Raw genomic sequence first — 27516 nt, forward strand, 5'->3', positions numbered from 1 at the left:
TTCTTACCACACACATTTCCTTTAGTGGGCACCAGAGGCATATTTTTTTTATTTCTAAATTCCTGGGGTTTGCCTTAAAACATACAAACCATTTGATTTTCAGGAATTCTCCATTAGGAGATTGATACAGCAATGTATTTCAAAAATTACCTTGATTAACCTTGCACAGGCAATAAGTGTAAACACTTTAACACCTTTCAAACTGAGAAATGAGCCCTATTTGCAGTGCTCAATTGTAGATTCAGCAATTTGCATCTTAGAGTCTGCAGTGCCCTGTTCATTTCCTAGAAAAACCTGACAGTCAATTTACAATAGCCCCTGAAATGAAGCAGAAAGCCCCTGTTTCTGAACAGGCCTTTTCTGGCAAATGAAGATACATAAGTAATTATTTTTAATTTCATTTCCCCTCTGTGCTGCAAACAACCGTTTTTTCTGGAGCCCCTCCCTCAGCTGCAGAAACTTGGAAATGCTCCACCTGCTTATGTTTGCTGATAGACGCCAGAGGAATTTTCACTTCATCTGTTTCACAGATGCTCAGACTCTTTTCTCAAGACACATCATACAAAAATGTCTCCAAAATAATTAGCAGGATTTTAGTCGGCATGACCGTGTGGCTGCACGTAAAGCAAAGCTCAGACAGCCCTTAAGAAATTGAAGCTCTGCAATGAGTGTCTGGGACCTTAACAGCACTTATTTAAATCTTCCTGCTTGACACATTTATAGTTTTTCATGTAATCAAAAGGGCAAAGGGGTTGGTATGCAGAAAGCTGCTACAATGTGAGAAACATCATGAACTTCTGTAACCTCTTGTACTTATACTGACATGAAAGTAATGGCCAGCAGAGAACAAATACGCAATCTAATTCAAAGAGGGGGGAAAATTATGCAAAGATCTCTGTAATCATTGTCTCACTTCAAAATAAATTCACTACCTTACTGAAGAGCTACCTGAACAAAAATAATCCCATTAAATATTTTGCAATAATATCATATTTAATTGAAAGATGCCCCTCGTTTGGCCACTTGCCTGGCAGTGCAATCATCAAGCAGGGCTCTTGACCATCCCAAGCCTGCTCCTCCCTCCCTGCTCTTCACCATGCCCCATCAGGCAGCTGAGCCACAAGCAGCACATGAGGACTCACTGCAAAATGAGGGCACAGTAACAAATCCAAAGAGACAGCAAGAGTGCCTTGTGATAGTTCACAAGGCTCACGCTACCAAGTCCAGGGGATAAATCACCTGAGTATCTCTGGTTGCACACTAGACTCCCTGAGAGTCCCCTAGTGCCACAGTGAAGGATTCAAATTGCAACCCTTTTGTCCAAAACAACAGGAATTTAGTTCCCACTGCAAAAATTCTTGTTGAGAATATTTCAAAGGGCCACAAGCCATGGATGTCTGATTTCAGGCCTATTGTCAAATGCAAGTGTCCTTAAAAAGGACAGGAAGGGGGGGTCTAAGGAATGGGATGGCTGGGATGGCCAACCCTCCACCCAAAGCCACACCAGAGAGTTTTTGCTTTCTTCTGTTTGTCTTTGGATGTAGGAAAGGCTTATTCCTGTTGGCTTAGGTTACCAACATGACAAAGACTCAAAAAATCTGCAAGTGTTCACCCCATAGCCTGCAGGCACAGGTGGGTTGCCCATTTCAGGGAGGTGAGACACCTGGGAGCACACACTGGAACCTTGGGACTCATCCTATAATGGCCCTGGCCCCTGGCTGGGGGCACTGCCAGGGCCAGGGTCAGAGCCCTGAGTCAGAGAGCAGTGGCCAGGAAAGGCCAGGACAAAACCTGACATGTCCTCACTCTCCTCTGTACCCAGACGGCAGCAGGGGCCACCTGGCCCTAAAGGATGGAGTCACCTCAAGGTAGAGGACACAAAAACCATTCCTACTCTGCTGAAAATGGCCAGCAACCACCAAGGAACAGCAGATACCCTCACTACAGCCCTGAACCTGAGCCCAGGGAATGGCTCTGGGAGGTGACAGCCATGCTGGGCCTGGAGCTGCCCTGTGACCAACAGGTGCAGTCAGCATCCCAGGGAGGTACACAATATCCCAAATCTGTGGCCTGATCAATTCCAATTTATTTTTCATTTATTTACCTGTTTAACCCAGGCTCACCTGCTTATGGCAGTACCACACACAGAACCTGAAAAGTTGACACAGCTGCAGCTGCTGAGCAGGACCAGGACACAGAAAACCCACCATGTGTCTTCCTTTTATTTAGTGGCCCACAAACAAAACAATTTTTTAAAATGCCACATTTGCACCTCAGATAAACATGCCCAGCAGCAGCCAGTGGAGCACCACAGCAGCAAAAGGCAGCAGCAGCTGTGCCTGGGGAGTCAGGGCTGGGCAGGCCAGCGAGATCCTGGGGGCTGCAGCCATTCCATGAAGCTCCATGAGAGGCACCACCCTGCCAAATAATGCTGAGTGCCTGCTGGGGTGCCATTCAGGGCCCTGCAGAGCACTGGTGGCAGGGCTGGGATGCACAGACATGCACAGGCACCACAGCATGGGGCTGCCTCCAGAGATGTGCCTCCTGCTCCAGCCAGCATCCCTGTGAAACCCCTTCAGGGCACTGCCACAGCAACAGCCAAGCCAGTCCCTTGCTTTGGGGACCTGAAGACACATGCTGTCTGCATAAAACTGATAACAGTGCATAAAACCCTATATACAGATAAGGAAAGTCATGCAGAACAAAAACCTTACAGCAGTCCATCAGTAAGTCACTGGTAATTAAAGTCATTCAGTGTATCCTCACTATAAGGAAGTCCTGTAAACAGTTCCAAACTTAAATTACATGTACAATATATTTCTTAGATGTATATAATTCTCCCATTTGGGAATGCAGAGTGACATGATTTATTTGGCCTTGTATAAAGGCCTGCAAATGTAACTCAAGGCAAAGCTCTGGGGTGAAAACACACCTTTCTTTAAATTACTATTATGCTGCTTCATAAAAATCATTTCAAGAATTACTTAATATTTTTAACATTTCTGCCTAATAACAAATGACACACAGCACTGGTTCCCATAGGCTGTATTCAATTACTTTGATTTTATTAACAGACTGCTTTCAATCAATAGGAACTCCAAGCCACATGTCAAACTAGATGCTATAGTGCTATAACTATGCTATAACTTAGCATGGCACTTCAGTCAAAGGAAGTATGCCAATTTATACCATGGCAAAGCCAACCCAAAAACTGCATCCCATTAATGATAATTCCTATGGGGATTCTGGCCACTGTGGTTACAAACAGCTGACAAAGCTGAAGTATATTATCGTACTATTTGTAAGAATGAGTCAGACATCAGCACAGGGGAATTACTCCCTGCCTACAGATAATTCAGTCAAAAAAGCAGCTTTCATAAAGAACTAAAACTAGTTTGGTTTTCTGTTCATCCTGTTCCAGAGAACACTCAGAATCCACTTCAATGATAGCCTCAAAATAATCATAACACACGTATATTATTTTATTTTGTTTTCTATTTTCCTCATCATCTCTCCCAGCTTACTACTCAACTGTACCAGTCTTTAGAAAGATCTTTCTCTAATCTTGGAGATATTAATTTAAATCTCTTTCTGACTTGAAGCTGCTTTCCACCCTTTTGAAAAATAGGGGGATGGGGGTATCCACAACAAACACTGAAATAAAACAAGTCCCCAAGGATGAAAAAAATTCCATCAAATAACTCATTGACAAATCTTTCTCAGCAAACAGTTCAATGAATCTTCAGTGAACTTTAGAAAATACACTTATAAAGACTCCTTCAAATTGTTAGTCTTCCAAAATTTGCTCATTTAAGTTAGCTTCCTTCTACTTTAAATGTTTGTGTATGGACATCTATTAAATATAAGGTTATCTACAACTGAAGTTTGGGATTATAAAGTGCAGGTCACTGCCATGCCATTTAAACCTAGAGAGCACTTTAATCAAAATATCATCATGCCCTAGATGATTAATTCAGTAACTCTTTTTCCTTAGTGTGCTATGCTCTAGCACTCAGAAAGCAACCCTAATATCTACCAGGCAAAAAACCATCAGCTTCCAAAAGGGATGGACCACAACCTCAGTGGGTATTCTGTTTCATCAAAGTTAACAGGGTACTACCAATCCAACATTTTTCATTCACTGATAAAACACGATAAACTTAATTCTAAATTTACATTGCTGTGAAATTCAGTATTTTGCTTCTGTGGCAATATGTATCATTTAATAGGATCTTGCTGTGAAAGGACTATAGGTGAATATCAGAGATTCGTCGGTTAGCAATACAAGGGAAGTTCTTAACTTAGAAGTACTTACTCATTTTCCAAACTAGACTGTAAATTTTAAACTTGATCTGTATCCTTTCTTAGAGAAAAAAAAAAAAAACCACCAAAATTCTGTTGCACCTGTTATGCCTATACAACTTAGAATCCCAGGGACGAAAGCTTACCACCAGCCTCAAATCAAATATTCACAACAGCTTACAATAAAGGTAATTGATCAGCAATAGATAGCATGCATCAGGCCTTCAACTTGCCCAGAAGATTGTGATGGTTATTGTTATGAACTTTTAATTAACTATGCAAAGAAAATAATATTTCAATGAAATAAATAAAAGAAGTTATTTGTCTCAGACACTGACATGCAAATTCTGGAATGGAAAAATTTCTTTCTCTTCTGAGCTAACTTATTTATACATCACACTGCATTGCAGAATATATTGCAATAGTACAAAGAGAAGAGGATTACTTCTGGAACTACCAGAAACAGAGGTGGCACAAAGGATCCTCCTTTCTCTTATGACATAAAGCATTTTGAATTGCAACATTAATCTGCTTTCCAGCAGCCCATGCACTACAGACACAGCCACTGGTACCTCATCTGCAGGAGAATGGATCTGCAATCCAATTTCAGCTGCTTGCTTGCCAGTGTCGTTTGCTCCAGTGGGAAGCTTTCAGCACTCGGGACTGGCCCCAAAATAAGTACTGCTGAGTTTGGGCATAGTACAGCTGTAACCAGAGATTACAAATTCCCAAGAAGGCTCGTGTTGGCTCAAACTAGCCTGAGCAGTGGGTACCCAGTGCCAAATGCAAATTTTGCAGTATTCTAATGGAAATCAAAGAAACAATATCCATGGCTTCAGGGGAAGAGCCACACAGAATACCTTCACAGAATAAGCACACATGCCTTTGTTGTGAAAAAGCACATCTGAAAAGATCTGCCAACACCTCTCCCAGCACATTTCATGCTGGTGAGTGGGGAGGGGCCCATTGCAACAATACCAGGGAGCAACAGCCGAAGAACCAGAAGTTTTTTTGATTCTGTTGAAGAACTTCATGTGCTATGAAGGAAGGGTGCCTCCTCCTCCTCCTCCTGAGAGCCAGCTCACAGCAGGGTCCCTAATGCCCCGAGGGCCATGGAAAAGCAGCAGCTTCCTGTGTTCTCCAGCAACACAACCACAGCTCCATCCTTACCTTGCAACAGCCACACGAAGATGGAAACATTTCTCAAGGACACACTAGAACAAAACAATTGACAGTGACTGCAGCATCTGCTCAGCCTAGCCAACATAATAAATTTCAATCTCATTTTAATTTTTATATGTCTAAAGCTATTAGGTCTTAGATACTTGAACTTTAATTATTATGGAAGCAATTAGCTCCTATGACCAGAAGGCTTTGCCTGAACAATTGCAATGAGCACAATATTTTCTGCAGCATAAAAAATAAATACCCTGACACATCTGTAGCTATCTAGGACCTTGCAACTGCCACTGTGCTTCACACTGGTGTCCTGGCTTTGTGCCAGATTGCAAAAACTGGAAATTACTGGCATAAGCTCTATGACATTGTATATATGTATAATTGAAGATTATCTCCTGAGGTATTCTGTAAGTTTAGAATTTCAAAACTTAAATATTTCCTGCTGTAGAGAGATTAAATTGGTTTTGAAATTTAAATATTCTTTCATAGAAAACTATTTTGGTACATCATCTACTTAGAAGACAGGTATAATTAAACAACAGCTCCAAGTACCCTGAAAAGTGGTATTTCTATAACTGACAAAACAACTCACATTTGTGTTTCAAGATACAGAAGTATTCTGTGGAGCTTTGTGCATCAAAAGAATTCCATTAGTATTTATTGCTTTTTAGTACCTTCATTCAATGCATTACTACTTAATAGAAGTATGCATTTTAATTCTCATCATGTTTTTCAGTTTTCCCCTTGTGTATTTTGTCCACAGTACAGTGTGCCCACACAGCTTTCCCCTGCGCTCTGGTGAGCTGATCTGACCTCTGCAAGCAGGGCTGCTGGCAGAGAACAGCAGCCAAACAGCAGGGGACAACAAAGCTGTGTTAGAAGGGGCTGGGGGATCTTTCTGGTTCAGAAATACTACAGATGTACAAATCACCCACAGTGAAGAGTGACTGGGCATTCACCTGCACACAGTGTCTGGCCTCCTCAGTACCTCCCAAGCTTCCCTTTGCTTTTACAAGCAAGGGTGGGAACTCAGGAACAGACAGGGCTTGTTCTTAACCAAGTCACAGAGAGCAATTTTAATTCCCGTATGTTGGCATTTTACACAGCGCTCTTTGCATGCCAATCACTCTCTCTTCCATAACTGAATGAAATATAAACTGTTTAGTGTCTTGTTTTACACTAAAAGGCTTCATTTAGATGACCTCTGCTGATAAATACCATTTGCTAACAAAATCAAGGGCCAATGACTTCCCATTCAAGCTTTTGTTGAATCAAAGGCAACTAATAATGTCAAAGCTCTGAAGCCAGAGGAAGTGCTAGATTCCAACCAAAGGGATTTCTGTTTAACTTAAAAACAGTTTCCCAGGCTCCATATCATGCATTGTCACCCACTTTCTTCACTGAGACCCAATGCATCCACTAAAAGGGCAGAACTACAGCAGTAAGAAGAAATGCAATGTACACAATTGTTGTGCAAATGATGAAATACATGCACCAAGGAGAGGAGCAAAGCACAAGATGCCAATGGATGCTGTGACTTTGTATACCCTTGTATTTTATGGGGGATTTTATTGTTTAGGGGTTATTTTCTACAGTCTACTGCCAAAGAAAATGGGCTCAGACATGCATATATCTGATCAAAGTCTGGCTTACCCAGTGCAACCTTTCTGCTCTTATTTACTCATGCAAGATAAAGCAGTGCTGGGAACAGCTCTGTCCACAGACAAAGGCTGGGACCCTGAGCCGTGCTCTGAGGAACTGAGGAGATCTCCTCAACACAAATTGGCTGCACTGGGGCAGGGGGTCCTCTCTTCCCAGGTGCCTGGTGTGTCTGCAGGGTCCACAGCAATTGGAAACCTTCCCATGAAGCCCAACAAGTAGGGACCCCAGTTCTCCTGGGAGTGTGCACACACAGCTATTTTCAGCATATTTTCACACATCTCTATGAAACTCAACTCACGCCTGATCTTCCTGACAACATCCAGCCTTGAGCTCCCTCCCTCTGGAAGCAAACCCAAGGGGAACCACAGGAAGAAGGCCCTGCAATCAGGGTATTTCCAGCCCTTTGCTGGCCACAAACATGCAGGGCAGCTCCCAGAAATTCTCCCTGTCACCAGTGCTCTCCTCAAGGTGATGGTCTTATTCTTTTCATGGACCTCTTTAAAATTATTTGAGACACACTTTCTCAGGGAAAATCCAAAAGGAAACAGAAATACGCAAAACTGATTTCCTTAATTAATATACATATATTCAGAGCAGGGTTGCTCTACCATATGCAGAAAACAGACACATACTTTTTGCTATGAAGGTAGTTAAAGCAGAAACATGAAGGTGACTGCAATATATGACCATTTTTAGATGGGATGTAAGAACTTCCTCAATAACAAGATGCCCTTTACTTGAACCATGCCTTGAAAAATGTCACCAGTGCAAATGCTAAGAAAAAAACAAATACCACCAACATATCTGACAGGACATAAGACATAACTTCCACCACTCTCAGTAAACATTATTCTTACAATGCCACTTTAGCAGTAAGCAAATAAAGTTATGCCAAAATACATCCAACACAGCAAAACTGAACACTGCAGAAGATACTATTTAAAGCAGGCTCAGTTAAAGATTAATTCAATTGCTTTACCCAATTTATATTCTCCAACTAAGACTCCTGGACATCAGGAAATGAAGCATTACAATGCTTTAACAACCTTCTGCACTTGCATCTACCCTTCATGTTTCTATTAGATCTTCTGCACTCATTTAAAGTATAAATTCTCACAGATGCACAAATGGGTTTTCCGTGCATGTAATTAAAAAAATCATATGCAAGAGAGACTCTTTCCTAAGCTGAGAGCAGCCAGTGTCAAACACCCTGCAGTGAGTGCTGCCTGAGGGCTGCTGCCATCCTGCACAGCTCATCCCACCTTGCTCACAGCAGAGCCCACAGCAAAACTCAGCAGTTTCAAGGTACAAGGCAGGACCTTGCCATAGAGGCATGTTTTGAAACAGAAATGAGCACATGCAACTCTCCATTTTCAATGTTAGAACAAGATTCAGCCAATAAAGTCACGTTTCAAGGTTTCTGCAAGCAGTTTACTCTTCCACAACTTCAGGATTCATATTTTTCTCTTTTTTTCCTCTTATTTCTATAACACTAAACAAAATATATATATATATATATATACTTCATCTTTATATAACATACTTGTTGGGTTATTAGTTTATTTGATGCACTTCACCTTTGGAAAACACATCATCACAGACTCTGAATCTCTCACCAACAAGCACTATATCTATATCTAAATACAGTGAAGCTACTAAGTTTTGCCCTATGCAAGAAGTCACTTTTGGTGTGTCCTTTTGGTTCATTTTATGAGGGGAGAAAGAAGCAGAAAAACAATCTCTCAGTTCACAATGCAAAAGAAATAATGCTTAAGGATAACAGTAGAAGGCCTGTATTAAAGCAAGAAGAAAAAAATCCTCTGTGCTTCTGACTCAGATGAAAGATGAAGGAAAACAGCAGGCTAGGGAGTGACGGTACAATTAGCTTTTCTCACTTGTTTAATTTGTTTCTTTAATAAAGTTAATGGTCATCTTAATATTACATGCCTACAAATTGGTAATGAAGACCAGGCAGCTACTGGGACTTATATTTACAGCTACACTCAAAACAATCATCCTTGACCATTCTACCGATGCAAAGAGAACACTTTTATTAATATTTATAAGTATAAAGTGAGGTGGTTTTAAGAATATGTGTAGCTTCCAATTCACTATGGTTTCAGTAGCCAAAAGAGCAAGAAACATTCAACAGGAGTAGGCTTTTAAAATTATTTGTGGAAATTTAAGTAAAACACAAGATTTTTAACTACCCACTTATGTCATCTGGATTTTACCATCCCAGAGAAACTATGGATGCATTTTCAGCCAATTTGAGTAAACAGGACATAAAACCAGTAAAGGGTACCTTGGTCTCTGGGTACTGACATGAGGGACAGTGTTTTTGCTGTGTTTTGTCTGATTCAGGATGAAGACACAAAACCAACCCATAACAGTAACACAATTACAGGGCAGCAGAGGGAAGCCATTTGCCCATGCTCCAGTGACCCAGAGCTAAAACTCAGGCATTGGGGACCAATGAAGGGGAACAGGAATGAGGGTGAAATTGCCACCACTATAACCATGGGCTGTTTGAAACTGGGAGGATGGTTCATCAATTTAAACATTTTCTGGATGCTGAAGGGGCTCCAGGCCCAGCAGATACTGTACCCCTGAATGCTCAAGTGGTAACAGATTTGGCCACCACAGGCTGAGCTGATTAGGATGGGACACCAGTGGAATAGCTTGCATAGGCCAGAAATGCTGGAGAAAACAGCTTGGGAAAGTCTGATCTACAGGGGAAAAAGTAACAACATTTTAAAGTTTTAAAAATGCGAAGACCAATAAAAGCAACAACACAACAGTACTAAATTTGCTACAGAAGCACGTAGGATAGAGTAGAAATGGGGTATTTTGAAAGTATGTGGTAAGAGACAGTCCTGCTGCAAGGCCTTTGCAATCAAAATTAACAAGGCAGAAAACCAAAAATAGGCAGTAATATCTGAGAAGACATTATTCCTAAATGACTGCCTTACACATGGAATTAGAATCAGACCAAGGAGGGCAATTTTAAGACAATGTTTCAGGGTTTGTTTAATATGTATCCCAATGAGAAACATTGTAATTCTAAAGATCACAATTAAATCACGATCAATCTTACTCTCTATTCATCCTATGAGATTATTATGAGCTTTCCCCTATGTCCTAGGGTGACTTTATGATGCTGAATTGTGTCCCCATTCATCTGTTTAGCCCTTGCAGGCCAAACTTCCAGTCTCTGCTGTACATCCTGCTGCTCAAAGCACATGAGACAGTTTCATGTGTAGGGCCCACAGGTGATGGAATTGTCTCTAATGGTTAAAGCTAGTTTTGAGAGAAAAAGAAGAAAAATGGGAGAAAGACAGAGAGACAAAGGGAAAACGAAAATTGTTGGCAGCAGCCAGAAAAGCCAGGAGAAAAGCAGGAACAAGGGCAACAAGCTGTGGTTTTGCTGAAGGGGCCAGAGCTGCTGCTGGAGGGCAGGAACAGGTCAGGGCATCTCAGGCACTGCCCAGCTGTCCCAGAAAACACCCCAAACTCAGTTCATAGGTTAACAAACATGTACAGCATCAGAGTTCCACCAGTCAAGCTTGGTGTCTAACTGCTGACACTACACTGGTGCCACAGAAGCCCAGCTGGGGCCTTGGCCCCACTGCCATCACCAGCCTGCAGCCAGCTTAGTACAAGAAACACTTCCTTTTTGCTTTGGGAGTGAACCTATTAAGCTATTCTGAGAAACTAAACTCTATTTATTTATCTTACTTCTTGTCTACTTTTAAATCTCTATCAGTATGTGCAAGACTTGTTTTTAAAACACTATTACCTCACAAATGCCATTTATACAAATTGTTAAACAAGACTCCATCCATCTTAATTTAAGATACACCATCACAGAGTTCTCCACATCATACCTTCCACAAAGCCTGAATTAATAAGCTCACAAAATCAATCCAATAAGACAGGCAAGCAAAAAGTATCATTCCTGTAAGTACGATATCACTAAAATATATTATCCTATTTCATTAAAGCATACTCTTGAAAATACAACTATTTGCACTGTTTATGCTCCTCTCAGCCTCTGAGGCTGCTGAGAAAAGCTTGTCCACTGGTGGGAACTGGAGGAATAAGATTGCCTGTCCCAGTGATGATTATTCAGCACTGACTTCCCTTTGAAGAGTCTTTCAATAAAAAGGAAAAAAAAAATGAAACCTACTATACCACTTTAAAAACTGCAGACAGCATTTTTAACCTCTGTCCTTTTGCATTACTGCACCAGTGCCTGGAAAAGCTACAGCAAGAGAGAGAAAGTCATTTAGGCAGCTCCCTTCGTGCCACCACCATGGCTCAAAGGGACAGAAATCAAGAAATATTAGAATCAATATAAGCTGATTAGGACATTAAGGAAGAACAAACCATGCAGACCTTGAACAAAATCATTTAAAAGGCATGGAGAAAGCAGGCATTTCTGAGTAGAGAATAACTTATTTTCTGGAGATACTCCAGATTTTGCATTTCTATCTGGTGGTACTTAGTGCTGGGATAAGCAACAAGCAGGTTTCCATCTGAAACACAGGAGTGCCCATTTGACAGGAAATACCTACAAGCAGGACTGCCACAGCCTAATTGAAATCCTTAGGATCTGAAAAAGAATCTATGCTTTTTTTCTATACACACATCTAAATCATACTCATACCTGAATGGAAAACATGATCAACTAAAATAAAATAAAATCAGAACCTGGGACTGAAAGCATGGTCCAGTTACCAACAAAAGATTTATTCTCACTCTTTTTTTGCATTCTTCAGGAAAGGGTGGTTTACCTTAAGCTGAGACTTGCCATTTCCAGATATACAATAAGCCAGTTAGGTGTTCTCATTCTTTGGAGCAGCTGCTGACCTTAGCCCTTGGTGATCCAGCATTCATAAATGCCCCTCCCATTGCAGGGAAGAGGCAGGGTGCACACAGGTCCCCAGCTGTGTGTCCCAGAGAAAGGGCAGCTCTCTGAACACTGCATCCCAGTGCACTGCCCTGGCATCCTCAGCTGAAGGAGGATGAGAAGCTGCAGCTCCTCAGGCCAGAGACCTGCCTGCAGTGACTGTACACTGCAGTTCAAATAAAGCAAATGATCCCCAGGAGAAAGCACAGGCTGAGTCCTTTATTGTACCCAGAAATCCTGCTCTGGTTTAGGCTGTCTGCTGCATGGGGCTGCACCACTCTGATCCCAGGGCTGTCACTCCCCACTTGCAAACAGAGCTGGTGGGCAAAGGAGGGAAAGAAGGTGCCCTTTGGGAGCTACAGCCTCCAGTCAACCCACCTGACTGAGCAACCAGCACCACCAACTCCCAAATGTTCTAAAGCTCTGTGCTGCAAATCAGTGCTAACACTATCCATTTCCCCTGCTTGGGGAAACCAGGTCCATGAGTCTAGAAGGGTGGGAAGGACAACAAGCATATCAGACCCAAGCAGGCAGGTGTAGACATGCAGTTACAGAAGGAATGATTCCTAAGCCTTCTGTCATAAGTAAAAAAAAATATAGTTCAGAAACTACAATGGTGACAAAGCTGCATCAGATGTGGAACCGGACAAGAAAGAAAAGCTCTCTGAATTTGTTCAACTCTAACTTTCCAGCTTTGATGGGGGTTCCCCTAGATTACTTCAAACTAGACATTTCCCTGCTATTCTTCAAACCACCCCACTGAATTAGTAAATGAGATTACATCTCAGCAAAAAAAAGGTTTTTTCTTCAAGATTCAGCAGCTAACTGCAAATGAAAGCAGAAAGAAAAGCCTGCCTTGTGATGAAAGGACAAGTAAAAGAGCAATCACATCAGAAAACCAATGCCCAGACCTCTAAACAGCAAAGCAATTGCATGTGTCAAGTTCCCATAACAAGATGGTGCCCGCTGAGGCTTATGTTAAAACTGTGCAATACAATTAGATGTCTGGAGCCTCTGTCAGACAAATGATGCTATCTCATTAATGGGATTACATAGAAAAATTGGAGGGATTTCAGTCAAGAGGAATAAAATTATTAAGGATCAAAAAAGTGTGACTCATGAAAGCAAGTAGAAACTGGATGCTGTGCTCTTGCCTGAAAAGCCCAAGTCTCAGAACCAGACAAGCCTGGTGGTACCAGCAACACCACAGCATCTCTTGCCTTACGCCCAGAATAACAGGAATTGCTCAGACCAGACAGAGCAAAGAATCAAATTATAAAATTCTAGCTCTTTAATGGCAATGCTACTGTTGTATCAGTCAGAAAAAAACTAATAATTGGAGGGGAAAGAGGACAGGGAAATTAATTACCTATTAACAGCTGTCAGGAAGAACACATTTAGTCAGGAAACAAGAGGGGGAAAAGAAAGAGGTTGTGACTACAGAGACTGGGTAAAATCGAAGCCTTTCAGTTATTAACAGGAGAGGATTTCTCAGCCACAGGAAGAACATACACATGGCAGGTACTGAAAATCACAACAGCTGAATCACCTGAAGACAGCTTGGCCACTACACCAAGACCACCACCATGAAACTCCAGCACTGACAGGAGGCAAACTAGCCATAGGGGAAGGGGAGAAGGAGAAACAATGCAAGAAGGAAAACAGGAGTGTTGTGGTAGATGTTCCCTAGTCAGCACTACTATGCTATACTGCAGGAAAAATAAGAGATCTAAATATAGAGTGAGATTCTCTTCACGGAAGGGTTCAACATCTCTTAGCAATTCTTTTCCAATTGAAGGACTGCAAGTTGAATAAAAAGCTTCATTTAAATTCTATACACATTCACAAAGATAAACTGATTTCAGAAAGCATTATTATGCCTGACCTCTCTCACTGGGGGTGAAAGCCAGATACTTTGTGAACCATTTTGATCATACTAATATTCTATAAAAATTCATAAGATGTCAACATAAGGACAAAAGCACCACCATGGGAAGAGCAGATGGTGTGAGCTACCATACAAAGCATATTAGGGCTTCTTCTCCTGCATTCCTCTGCATCAGCACAGGGCAGCTCTGCTTCAACACTCAGCAGCACAGTCTTGTTCCTGGCTATTGTGACAGGGAGAATCAAACACTTCGGAAGTGACACTTCCCAAGAAGAAACTTTGCTGAGCAAGTGCCAGGCCTGGGGGTGCCCAAGTACAGAATGCCAAGAGAAGCAGGGGAAAGCAATTTCTTCCAACCCCACTTCACTCACATCTGATCCTCCTGCAAGGAAGAGTGTGTGTGTGCACGTGTTTGTGTACACACTGTGGCAGGGAACATTGAATTGCACTTTGGATCTTATCCAGCACACACAGCACCCAGCAACAGCTCTCCTGGAGTTAACACTTTACAGAGCAGGGGAGTCTGAAGCCCAGTTCTCTCCTTTTTCACCAAGACCCTCGAGGGCATGTGGACATTCCCTACAACTGGCAGCCAGACTGGGTGAAGGGAATCAGTTGCCAAGCCCCAGCTGGCAGCACAGGCCAGACTGGTACCCAGCTCAGTCTGCAAGGCTGCCCACGGCTCTGCAAGGCCAGGCGAGCTCTGTGATCAAGGAAAATGACTCCAAGAAAAGATGCAAACAGAGCAGAATTGTTTCCTATTTTTATATGGTTTCTTACCACAGAAGAACATGAGGCTCTTAAGCCATCAAACTTTATAAAAGAGGAACAGCCTTTGCAGAAGTTCTGCTTTGATGTAATAGGGCAGATTGATCTTGTTGCTTAACCAAATCAAGAAGTAAGTCTCTTGGCCCATTATTTCGTTTTTTTAATCTTAAAACCCCCAAACCAACTAAGAAAAGAAAAAACCCCACTAGCCCTTAGAGAAATAGTGTCAGTGTTTACAACCAGCAGTTGATCACAGCCTATTAGAAATCCTCCATAATTTGCATCATGACTTGTAACCCAAATCTTTTCCTCCTGAAACCCAAAATTTCTGGTCAGAAATGCTCAATGACTTTTTTTTGATTCAGAAACTTTATAGTAACAGTAGCAGTTAATGGAATTTCCAGAATGCTGTTGGTTACTTTGGGCTCTTTAGAGTTCTCACAATCACATGGGACACCTCCACAGTGGTGTGACCCCTCAGTTTTTACTTCTGAGTACCTTGCATCCAGTGTGAGTCCGGGTCTTCATGAGGGGAGTTGTGGTGCACAGCTCAATGGCCTCTGGTTCATGGAAGATCACTGTCGGGAGAGGCTCTTTACGAAGAGTTAGGACATTCAACTTAGTCTTTAACATGGTCTGAAAGTGCTAAACAGAAAAAGAAAAGAAATTACCTCCAGTTCTAGAGCAGAAAAATGAGCGTTAAAATTGGATGTGTCTGCATGTTTCACTTGCTGTTCAATGCCCACAAGCTTTCCTGGGGAGAGTTAACAAGTTCTATGACTTAAGAGCATTCATTACTATCAGCAATATGAAGGCTATTTTTAATTTAAAAAGACATACACACACAAAGTGAAAGAATTCATTACAATTCACATATGCTCCACAAAGGGTCTAAATTCAACTTCTGATCACTTGCAAGTATATAATAAAGCTGGTTATGGACCCATTTCCTCTACTAATGTCCACAGGGAGGAAGAACAGGGGATCAAAGACCATTAAAAGAACTTGTTCTCCTTCCTCTGTACTTAAATCTCATGCCATTGACCTTTGTAGATGTTACCATTCCCACTGAGCTGAATCCTTCATCAGTTTGCCTTTTTCATGTGAATTTTATATTCTCTTCCTTTGTAAGCAATAGTTCCTGTAGCTTCCAATGTAAATGTCACTCTTGGTACCAATGAATAGATGTCACTCAAAACTTGTCACTTTCTTAAACAGACTCCCCAGGCTTAGGTGAAGAACTATCCAAGTCGACAGTAAAATCACCAAATTAAAAGTTTCTCAGCAATTGCTTAGAGTGAGTAAAGTCAATCCTCAAAAGACTTCCAAAGCAATTTTGTGGAATCAGGGAAGTCAAGAGAAATTTTTTTACATTTCGATGTTTCTTTGAATGGACCTCTATTTGAAAAACTGAACACTTTCACATGCTACTACTTATCTAAGGGAGAAAAAATGCAGATATGAACCAAATCAAGATAGTAATATGCCACAGCACTGTCCAGTGAAATATGACTTTATCAAAACTTCAGAAGCTGACCCTTACCCAGCAGCAGTTATTAGACATATGTGCAATGGTTTCCAGATTACCTTCATCAAAACTAAACTATTTGCACTGACTTTTGATAGGAGATTCTTAACTTGCTTTGCAGACACCCCTTTTCTCAGTCTCCATTTTACCTTTGCGTGGCAGACAAGCATTACAGAGTCTGACTTGCAGAAAAAGAGATGCTAAGTTATTTCCCAGAACCACGCAAGAAATCTCTATCAGAGCTAGAAATCAACACAGGTCCTTGTTGTTCAGTCCTGTACTTTAGATGAAGAGAGTGCCTATTCAACATTTTATTTATACACAGGGGATGAATCAACTATTTAGATACTATGCTGGTTTTCTGTGGATTTTTGTGGATATTAATTTCCTTTGAAAATAAACTTGCTACCAGATCATAAATACTTTATCATGTGCCAACTGAAAACCTGTTGATACACTTTTGTAACAGTTCAGTACTTAGTTTGTCAGTGTTTAGGTCTAATAATTGTTATGCTACTGGAAGTACAGCACTTCAAACACTCTTAGAAATATGTTCAAGGCATATACACTAAGAGTCTGTGAAAATAGTACTTGTTTACCTATTTCACACATGAAGTTAGACCTTTTTAACAGCAATCCTTTAGGGCCTCTGTGCTGTTTGTGCAAGCATTCAAATTTTCATCCCAGTGAAGCACTCACACCATTTTTTATCTGCTCATCTCCTCATATTACACGTTACCCCGTTCACTCCCCCAAACACAGCTCCAGCAAAAAAGTACTCCATTTCAGATGATTATACATTAAAGAATATTCTCTGACATGTTTCTGGAGATAACACACCTCTTTGACAGCTAGGATTACTAAACTGACTGAGAAAACCTACTTCCTTTTACCTTTAGGTTGCAATTGACAGTACAAAGCAAGTGGAAGGTCTGAGATGCTGTGTTTGAAGGAGCATCATTGGTTACCAGCTGGGCTGGTCCCACTGACTCACTGCTGTCTCCTACAGCTTGATTTGCTTCTACCTATAGGCTCTAGGTCTGCTAACCAGCTGCTGAGGTTGTATTTCTGGAAGAGAAAAAATGCAGAAGGCAAAGGGTGCTGGAGCTCAGGCCCAGCCATGCACAGGTCACAGGGATTTCCCCTGCAAAGGATCCCTTTTCAAGCCTGGGGAAATGCTGCCTCCAGGGCTTTCTGTTGATGTCTTGTGCATGCAGGGGAATGGGACAGGTAGGCAGAGATGGAGAAAATGTACTATTAAGGTTAAGTCATACTATTTTCCAAGTGAGAGAATTCTAGATCAACAGAGATAATGGCTGTGAAACAATCAGGTTAAGAACCTGTCCTAGCATTTAACTTTTCCCTCCCTTGAGTGCTGAAAGAGCTCTATTTCCAAAAATGATCAGTTTACAGTGCTTCTCCAGTAAAGAACGGTGCTTCCATTAGACAACAGATGTAAAAAACTCCATTTAGCCCTCCTGAGCAGTGAGCTTGGACCTGCAAAATAGTTGTTCTACTCTGCTGACATCTCTATAAACTTCAATGGGGCTACTGACAGAAAGGGCACAATTTGACCAAAATGAAGAAAACTATAGCAATGATCTTTTTTTTCATGTCGTAACAACCATATATACAATCTTAAACAAGGAAAAGCCTACTCTGTGCCTTACAAAGGCAATTCAAAACTTGCATGAGCAGCAAGTTGGAGCAGTTGGGTGCCAAAAACACGAGAGCACAATTGGCAGCAAAGAGCTGATCAGCTGCCAGAGAAGTGCAGAAAGGACTGGGGGTGGATGCAGAAATAGCCTTTGCTTTGGCCCACAGGGCTAACGCAGACCACGCTGTGCTTCTGCACAGGTCATGTGATGGCTGCCATGAGAAAATCAAATCTCTGCCAGCAGACATCATGCAGGGAACCTCCAGATAAACAGGTTATTGAAACACGTGCCTGACTTTCACTGTGTGAGCAGTCACAGTAAAGCACACGTGGGTAGTCAATGGGATTATTCATGTGCTTTAAGCCAAGAACAGGATAAAGTGCTTTACTGAACCCATTTCTTGGGTTTCCACTCCAAACTGGCATCTCCTGCAGAAACTGTTGGCAAAACCTGATCTATAACAGTAGCCAAGGTATTTTTTGAGAAAAGGCATTCACTCTCCACTGCTGTGAACTCTAAATATTTCTTTAAAGTGCTTTAAGTTCACTAAGTTCTTGAAAAGCATGGCTTTGGCAATCCAGTGAATAAAGTTTCAGGGAACATTTTACCATTCACGTTTCCTATGCCAGAACCACTAGGTTCATTTGGTGGCTCTTATACTGAAATTCATCATCAGAGGACATTCTTAGCTGGCATGATTGTACCAACAGCTCAAAACTACACATGGCTCATTCTGTATCCATTTAGATTGTGCTACTGATATGACTTTATATTTGAAAGAAATACAAGGAGTAACATAACAAATGAAAATACCTTAAATGCCAAAGAAAGCATTAGTCCTATAATTAGCATTGTATTTTACTAGTTGCTGAACATAACATCATTCAGAGCAAAATTTAAGTAATGCTGACAACAACACTGGAAAATTATCTTAATTCAAAACCATAGTTTTCCTTGTTCAAGGATTCAAGTTCCATCAGTTTATTGTGCTTAGTTTATCCATCCTAATGACATCCTTTCCCCCTGCAGAAGAAAACCAAATGGTGCATAACTGGCAGCCCAAACCCATATCTGGCTAAGACTTACTACAGAGGTACTGCCTCTTGCCTCCTTGGTGACCCTCAAAGAGCTCCCTATTTCAATGAAAACCCTGCCATCACTAACACACTTAGCTACCAGTTAACTGAACATAAGAATCAAGAACTTCTATGTTGCTTAACATATATTCTGCTATCAGCTTAACAGTCACACATTAGCTCTAGAATAACTAGCTCAGAACATTCAACTTGCAAATTTTACGTGCTGCATATTTAGTTCAGGCACAATTTCCGTTGTAGATAAAACTAAAAATTAACAGCATTTGGGTTTTAGTTTAGTTTGTCAGCAAAAATCACTACCAGAACTCAGGCCAAATATCTTGGAGAAAATAACTATGATTCTATGCAAGGAAATATGACTTGGAGGAGAAAATTATGCACTGAAATTTGTAATAATAATACTCTTCATCTTCAGGTCTTGACAAAACAGTCACTAGTGTTCACAACATTGAGTATTCAGCAGCCAAGCCTAGTGGATCTTTTAATTTTCATGATGGAAATAAAGGCCCAAACTCAAAAATCTAAGAAAGGGTTATATATTGGATAGGAATATAAAAATAAATGTCAAGAAAGAGGGAACTGTAACTCACTAATCTATAATCCAGCAACAGGAGTTAAGCAAAATAAATAAATGCATTTTACAGGTTGACTTCGTTGCAACATGGGGATTGAAAGAAAAGTCTTCAGCACCTTAACCCTCATCCCCAGTCTCAACATCAGCATTACAATCAACACATGACTGCCTAAACTGGCATCACATTTCCAGATGACCTGTACTTGGCCAATTTTGCCAAAGATGCACACGGAACCCAAACCCAAAAATTATAGCATGGTAACTTATGAAAAAGAGTTATTCTAAAAGTTCAGACTGAAAGAAGGATCTGCCAGAACAAGAAGCAGTCCTCTGGGTATTTCATCCTTCTACAGCACCTACAAAGAAATTCCCAGATGAAATCCATGTTAGTGCATCAACAAAACATGAAGGGAAATTTAAAAATAATATCTATAATTTACTATTTCAGCAGAAGTACCTTTCTACTTGTGAAACCCATTTAGTCTTGAATGAACCCAGAACTTTTCAACAGCATCCTACAGCAAAGAAAAAGCAGCCTAGGAAAGACACAACTAAGTGAATTGAACTGCAAGAGAATTTTAGAAAGTACAAAGGTTCCTTTTTGCCTGTTCCCAGTGAAATTTGACTACCAGTATGTCCAGTCTGTAGGTACAAGAGGAGATGACAATACAGCAGACCTTTAGCACTAGGGTTACCCCATGAGTTACACGAGTACAGCTGTGAGCTGAGGACCACCCAACCCTAAGCCTCCAGCTTTTCAGCAAGGAAAGAAGAATTCTGATCTATATGAAAACTGATCCATTTCAAGGCTTTGTTTTGATTAAAGCCAATCTCTGTCCAGTACAGATAAATGTCATCTCTGATCCATTTCTTGTTAAACAAATACTGCTAATACAATATAAACGCTTTCCCTCCCCCATATTAAACTATATTATGCTTTATTTATTTATCCTTTAGTCTCAGTTCATATAAACATTGTACTGAACACTGCAATAAAACCCACTACAGAAGGGATGGAAGCAATTTTTCATGATAAAGTCAGAAACGGTAAGACAGGCTTGCCTGCAGGCACCCTGTGATACAATTTGTAAGTAGAGGAGCTTGGACAGGCCCATGGCACAACTTGGCATGACTTAAGTGGGCTGAGGGCAGGGCACCCCCAGGAATCTTGGGACAAAGTATCTGGGAAATGTTCCACAAAACAAAAACAAAAAAACAGCCAAGCAAACTTTTTCCCCCTCTCCACACGTCCAGCGACCATGCATGGTTGCACATAAGAGACTCAACCAGTGCCTGCCACCACTTCCCCTCTCATGTCCCCATGCTCCTTCCACCCTCCCCAGCAGACAGCATAGGAGAGAGATGGGGTGGCAGAGGGAGCTTGGGCACAGGAAGGAGTAATCTGCATTTGACAGGATAAGCTCTAATCCTTATGGCAGGAGAGCAAGAGGAAGATGGCATCGAAGCAAGCAGGGCATGAGACTCAGGAAAGGAAAGCACCAGGGGAGGCAGCACTACAAGCAAAGCTGCCAGGCAGGGCCCCTCCTGGACTTCACCTGCCATTACTAAGGGTCATAAGGGAGTCAAGGATAAAGCTCTGATGGAAAAACCTGTAGTACACAGAAACAATAGATAATGAAAGGAAAGGGACACAAGACTGCAGGCAGAAAAGCATGACAAAGTACAAAGGAAACCTAAATCAGCTGAGTGTCAAAAAGCCTTCCAGTGAAGATGCTACTGGATCTTTGCATGCAAGTACTGAGAATTATTCCATCTCACTCTGACACCAACTTCTTGGGAATATTCTTTTTCCTGTAGTGGCAAGACACATCTCTTAAAAACACAAAATTATCAAGATTTCATAACTAGAACCAGCACTCCCTATCAATAGCTGTGATCACACAGCTGCCTGTGTGATGGTGCTCACATTGCCTTGTTTTCTTACAAGTTTAAAGAATTTCTGTTTCCTCACAATTTAATTCATGTGAAACGTTTTGTTCTCAGACCCTGTGTACTTCAAGTTTGCTCTGGCTGAATGCCCCCATTCTGTTGCCAAGCTTATGTGATTCCAATCAGCAGGATTGCTGCCCAAACAAAACAGTCCCAGATACAAACACCCTCCAAACTGCAGGGAACTTCAGAGCCAGATGAGAATTTCATGACTGATCCTCTAACATCTCTCTATCATCAGTCAAACTAAAGCCCAACCTAAACAAATCTAAGCATACAAGATATTCAGAGACCAAGTTCCCAGTTCAGTCACAATTGCTCAGAACATGAAGCCTCACCACAGAGATCCACATCAGAGTAGGAAGGAAGGAGTCAATATTTCAGGACACTCAAAATCATGAAAATAAAATAAGACGTCCCTAAGACATGAGTGGAGGAGGGGAAAAAAGTCACAGTACCACAGTAAAATGTTCTTTCATCAGTCTCTATGTTATACTGCTTAAATTCCCAGGTTAAATTTCAGTGGAAATTAGGCATGTTGGATAGAACACAAGCATCTAAATATATCTGTTTGGATTTGGGCTTTTACAGTCTTTTACCTACTGATGACTGTAAAATATATTTTGAAATAAGTTGTAGCTTCCAGTGCCTGGTGTTCATGGCATATATATTTTATAACAGAACATTTTTTTAGCATCAATAGAAATAAAGCGTAAAAAAAGCTTGACCAATATATCAACAGAGCTGCTCTCATAAATAACTACTACCAAAATTTCAGCCCCAGAAATTACTGTTAACTCTCAAAATCTAATAACTTTGTCACAACTGAACTAGTTCTGGAATTTTAAACTAGATTACAGTTTCAAAGATACCAGAATTTCTAAGTGGAAGCAGAAGAATTTAGCAGCTCCAGCAATTTTCAGGACAAATGCCAGTCAAAATACAAGTCCAAGACAAGGCAAATGGTTTAAAAAAAAAAAAGAAAAGAAAAGAAAAAGAAAAAGTAGAAATAAATTAAGAAATAGGAGCTGACAAGAAAAGAACAAAATAGAACATGCAGCAGCATAGATATGTCAAGTTCATTCACTTTGATTTTGAGCTGACCCCTAAGCTGCTTTCCAACATATTTTTCTCCCAACATGAGTTTCCAGTACGTGTATTATTTGGTATAGTTGGCCCAATATTAAAACAATGGAATCCTGCAGCATAAAGGCAGCTGTTGCTTTTTCAATTTGCCTTAGGAGGCTTTCCAATAATGTCTGTGTCAGAGGATGCTTTAAAAAGTTTTTTATCCTCACTCTGTGCCTGGCACAACAAGCCCATCTCAGACAATACCTGCCAGACAGCCACTGCATTCTGCAATGCAGCTCTTTCAAAACCAGTGTTTCACTCTGCCACTCTTCCCCTTCATTTTTTGCAATAAAGCACTAACTTGCTAAGCAGTTATGTAGTTCAGTGACACCTCTCTTGCCTTGCTAACTTATTTTCTGAGACAGGGATAGGGACTGGGTGACAAAGGCATGTGCTACAAACAAGGAATCTGCTTTGATTATTTGCTACAAGTAACACTGTTTAATACAGTGGAGAAACAAAGTGTACAAATTCTTGACAAAAAGGGTTACATATTGCTAAATGTAAATGAAATTAATTTCTGGTCTAATTAATTATTGTATTTCCAGCTACAAAATAAGGAGAATCCATTTCTTCCTCTAAAGCTATTTTATCACTGAGTCCTTTGATGCTAATGTACAGCAGTGCCTTTTCCAGGTCAGAAGCACCCCCAAGATTTAAACCTGGCACTCCTGAGGGTCTCTGAGAAGGGCTCCTCCTATTCCCCATGGACACAAGCCACTTCCAAGGGAATGGACCTGCATCTTTAGCAAGTCAGCCTTTTTGGGAAGTCTTCACCAGGGTGTACCTCCTGAGCCCTTGCAAGGGATGAAGAAGAAACATGGTGGCTTTAGCCTTTTTCCTGCCACACATCCCCATGAGCACCATCAGTGCCTGCCCCAGAGCACCCCCAGGGAGCTGCGTATGGCCAGCACAACTGTCCCATCTCAAGGAACCTCCCCAGCCCTGACTACACTCAGGCATTTCATTTCCTGCAACACTACTCCTTTCCCACCTCCAACAGCAAATTATTCATCTTGGGGGAACTTTGCCAGGATTATAGCTATACAAACCTTTGAATAGACAATGCAGAATATAGACAAAAATTAGCTCCCACTGCAGTGCAGATGCATAACCACTACCCCAGGGCAACTTCACACAGTAGGTCTTTCCACTTCTTTAAGCCATGAATAAAAGTAGTACAGTAGAGAGCCTACATCAGAAATAAGAGATTCTACAGAAAGTGATCAAAAATACCTTTCGACAAAGTGTCTCATTAATTCAGCAAAACTTTGGAGTTGGATAATTGACAGGATTTGCACCAAGAAACCTTTACAAAAGAAAAATCAGACCAACTCATTTACATTCCTGTTTCTCCTGCAACTACCTTCCTTGTTAAACTGAGCCAAAACAGCCAGATGCAAAATTACTCTGCTTTGTACAGTTCAGAAAGAGTCAAGTAAAAAGGCTGAGGCTGGTGCTCCCCTTTGTTAAGGCCAACAGGGCCCATGGGTAGGACAGCCTTCCAATACCCACATCCTCCAGATATAAAGGTTAAATCTGCATCGTGTTTTCAATGTTTTTCCAAAAGTAATTAATCTTTTCTGATGCTTCCATTTCTCTGGTTTTCAAAGAACAATTCATTAGCACTTGACAAGATGGAGATTAAGCTTCTGACTTCTTGCAACTTTGTCATTCAAACTCAGAGATACTCAGAAACTGCAGCTTCTCTATAAAACCTCAGTTTCTTTCTCTTTACTTGTCAGCAAAGTTCAGATAATTTTGCAGAAGCTTAACTAATCCCTCAGCTGAGCATTAAGTTTCAAAATGCTAGTGGTTATACATATATATACATATCTACAGTTCTAAGAACAAAGAGGGGGGAAAAGAACCACGGAAAAAAAAGCAAATCCCTCCAGAAAAGAAATAAAATATGCACCATGAGATTCAACCAGATGCCCTTATCCCCTCCAGGCATGGTTAATATACTATCTGCCAGTACATATGGGACCAATTAAAAAGAGCTAACTCCTCACACAGGCGCTGCAGCGTCACTCTGGAGGAACCCACAATCCATTAAACAAACTCATTCCAAGTAATTCCATTCTGGAAACACGTGCTCATTCATAACCAAATCCCAGCCCTTAGGAATCTCATATGCCATGAAAAAAACAACCCTGCTTCCACAGAAATCTCTGGCAAAACAATCTGAAGTTCAACAGGAACAGAACTACCCTCATCTTTACTGCTGCTTTACGTGTGCTTCTACCTGCACCTACATGAAGAATTACTACCACTCCTTAGAGAGGTTACTGTCTTGGTCTTACACTTCAACATTGCCAACGAAATTAAGTGTGCTGAATGATGGAAATCATGAATTGTTTAACTAAAAGAAACAGAAAAGTTTGAAACTATCCAAGTGTTCCCTTCCAGTAAGACCAGAATTGGAAGACTTCAGGCATGTACAAGGATCATCATTCAACCTCTTTATATTGTGAAAGCTACTTCCTCTGTCTCCAGTAATTATACTCTCACTTTTGTCCAGTCTGCTCCAAACTTCGTTCAACACAGCAATGACTTACAAGTTTCTACATACAAAATACCTACAGAATAAAGAATTCCACTCAGCAACAAAGAGGAGCATCCTTACTCTCAGTACAGTCTCAACTTTCTTCCTCCCCTCCACTGATTGCTCACCACCACTCAGCCACTTTACAACCTAAATAGTTCTGCATAGAAAAAAAACCTGTGTTTTCAAGTTTGGGCTCAACTTTGAGAAATGAAGCTGCAAAAGAAACAGGAATGTAGATGAGAGAGTTGTTTGGGGGGGAGGAGAGGAGTTATTATTATCAAGTGTTTGTTCATGCAAACCCTGTCAATTATTGCAAGCAGTGTTTTAACATATTTTAAGCTTAGAACAAATTAAGTAATAAAGAACATCAAGTTCCAAGGAAAGGGACCCGTGATGTTACAGCCCTAAGCTTCTCTAGATAAAGTTCTAAAATATATTCCTATAGTACAAGATGGAAATATTCTGAATACCCACTACAGATCCCTGTCTGCCTGTGTCAGGCAGCTAGTTAAACAGATGTGAAAGAAGCAACAAAATTAAAATAAATTAAGTGCCTGCCCAGCATTTCCCAACTGTCTTCCTCCTCTGCCCCATTCAATTTAACTTTGAAGCATTAGTTGATGCAATTATTCCAGCAACCCTCAAAGAGCACAGAGCTGTAGCTCTGCAGATGTTAACAGGGTGGCTTTTATCAAATTTGATGCAGCTGAAATCTAAATTATTTACCCTGAAAGAGAAGGGAATAAAAGAATTTAGGGGCCTCTGATAAAATATTAAAGTATTGAATCCTGTGAATACCTATTAGTCATTCATCTGAGGAAAAAAGTATCAAGATATATATATTTCTTTTAATAAAGAAAAGGCATATATTTGGCTGAAAGAAAATACTCAACTCTGATGCAAAACGTTTGAGCAGCTTTACAAATTCAGACCTCTATAATTATACTGAGACTGCTAAAAATTCCACTTTCATAACCACCACCACCACAAATAAATAAGTGCCAAAATAAATCCAGCAGATTATCATGCAAAAATGTGTCCTCTATAGCTTAATCTTGAGATAATGCTTTTTATAGCATGTCTTTCTGCCCAGATTTGCAGCTCTTGTTACTTGCATTCTGACCACTAGGCACAAGGGTCATCAATCTCATAATTTATTTTTTTCATTAAATTCTTCATGCTGCAGCCCAGCTGATGGCTTCTCACCCCTGCTTATCTAAGGTATTTGCATATAGAATGGCCATATGGTTCTTTGAAAGATCTCCAAGCCATACTCAGTGATGTCAAGGACAGTAATTTAGCCAAAAGAAAAGAAAAGGAAAGGAAAAAAATAACCATTTAAAGGTAAACTGTAAATACAAGGCAGATGGATGAATATACACAGGGATTCAATATGAATCTCCAGTGATATTTCTCTATTGGTCAGCCCCAATTTTGCAATGAAAAACTCACAGAAGACTTTTCAAGGGCATCTCTGAAGTCTCCTTCCACAAATACTTTTCCTAAAAGTAACTCTCTAGCTCCAAGCGTTTAATGCAGTTTCTTATGCTTGGAAAGCAAGGATCACTTTGAAAGCAATTAAAGTGAATACCAGTCCGTTGCTGGGACGATCAAGACCAACCAGTCTGATGGAACACCATCCTCAGAAGGGAACCACTGAGGTGAGCATTTATCAGCTGAGCCACCCAGCAGCCAGGGCACAACGTGACAGCTCCACAGGACTTGTGCCTCACCACCACACACTTCCCCCAGAGCTTCATTACAGCTGCTGAGATCCCAAACACTGCCCACTGCAAAGCTGCTCTGCCTACACCCTTATCAGGAACATTCAGCACAAAACATTCCACGTGGGCACAAAATAAGGCTTTGCCTCTAGGTCTCCACTTGGGAAGTCAAAAGGTAGTCAGAGCTGAACACTCAAAATGAACATTCCTCTTGCTGAGGGGTAATTCTGAGCTCGATGACAGATGGCTGTTTTCCTGCCTTCCAAGTATTACCATTATTTAGAGGAAAGTCTGTAAAAATGTTTGCACTGTTGGTGAGTTACTTGGGAGACCACCACAAGTAAAATATTTTCATTTTTAAAGAAAGTATGTCATTTCAGTCCAGAAGCAAAGCTTGAAACAGATAACCTCAAAAGTGGAAAGTCTTGGGCAAGTTGTTAACTGAAGTCACAGATTTTTCAGAGGGGACTTTAACTCCACATCAATTAATCACCACTAGTTCCCCTCCTACAGACCAACCTTTAATCCAACTGCACTATTTTTAGTGTCAGATGGCTTGAGGAACAGAAGGTATCCTTGTTTGATTTTTTTC

General features: G+C 40.9%; 1 protein-coding gene across 1 annotated transcript in view; it reads right to left on the minus strand.

Moving 5' to 3' along the window:
• Window positions 1-27516, minus strand: part of PID1 (phosphotyrosine interaction domain containing 1) — an 84736-nt gene that overhangs the window by 36420 nt on the left and 20800 nt on the right. Inside the window, exon 2 of the mRNA XM_036389212.2 lies at window positions 15210-15356. Coding sequence (XP_036245105.1) covers window positions 15210-15356 — 147 coding nt within the window. The remainder of the gene's footprint in view (window positions 1-15209; window positions 15357-27516) is intronic.

This window comes from Molothrus ater, chromosome 10 (assembly GCF_012460135.2).
Source record: "Molothrus ater isolate BHLD 08-10-18 breed brown headed cowbird chromosome 10, BPBGC_Mater_1.1, whole genome shotgun sequence".
In the NCBI taxonomy this organism is placed as follows: Eukaryota; Metazoa; Chordata; class Aves; order Passeriformes; family Icteridae; genus Molothrus; species Molothrus ater.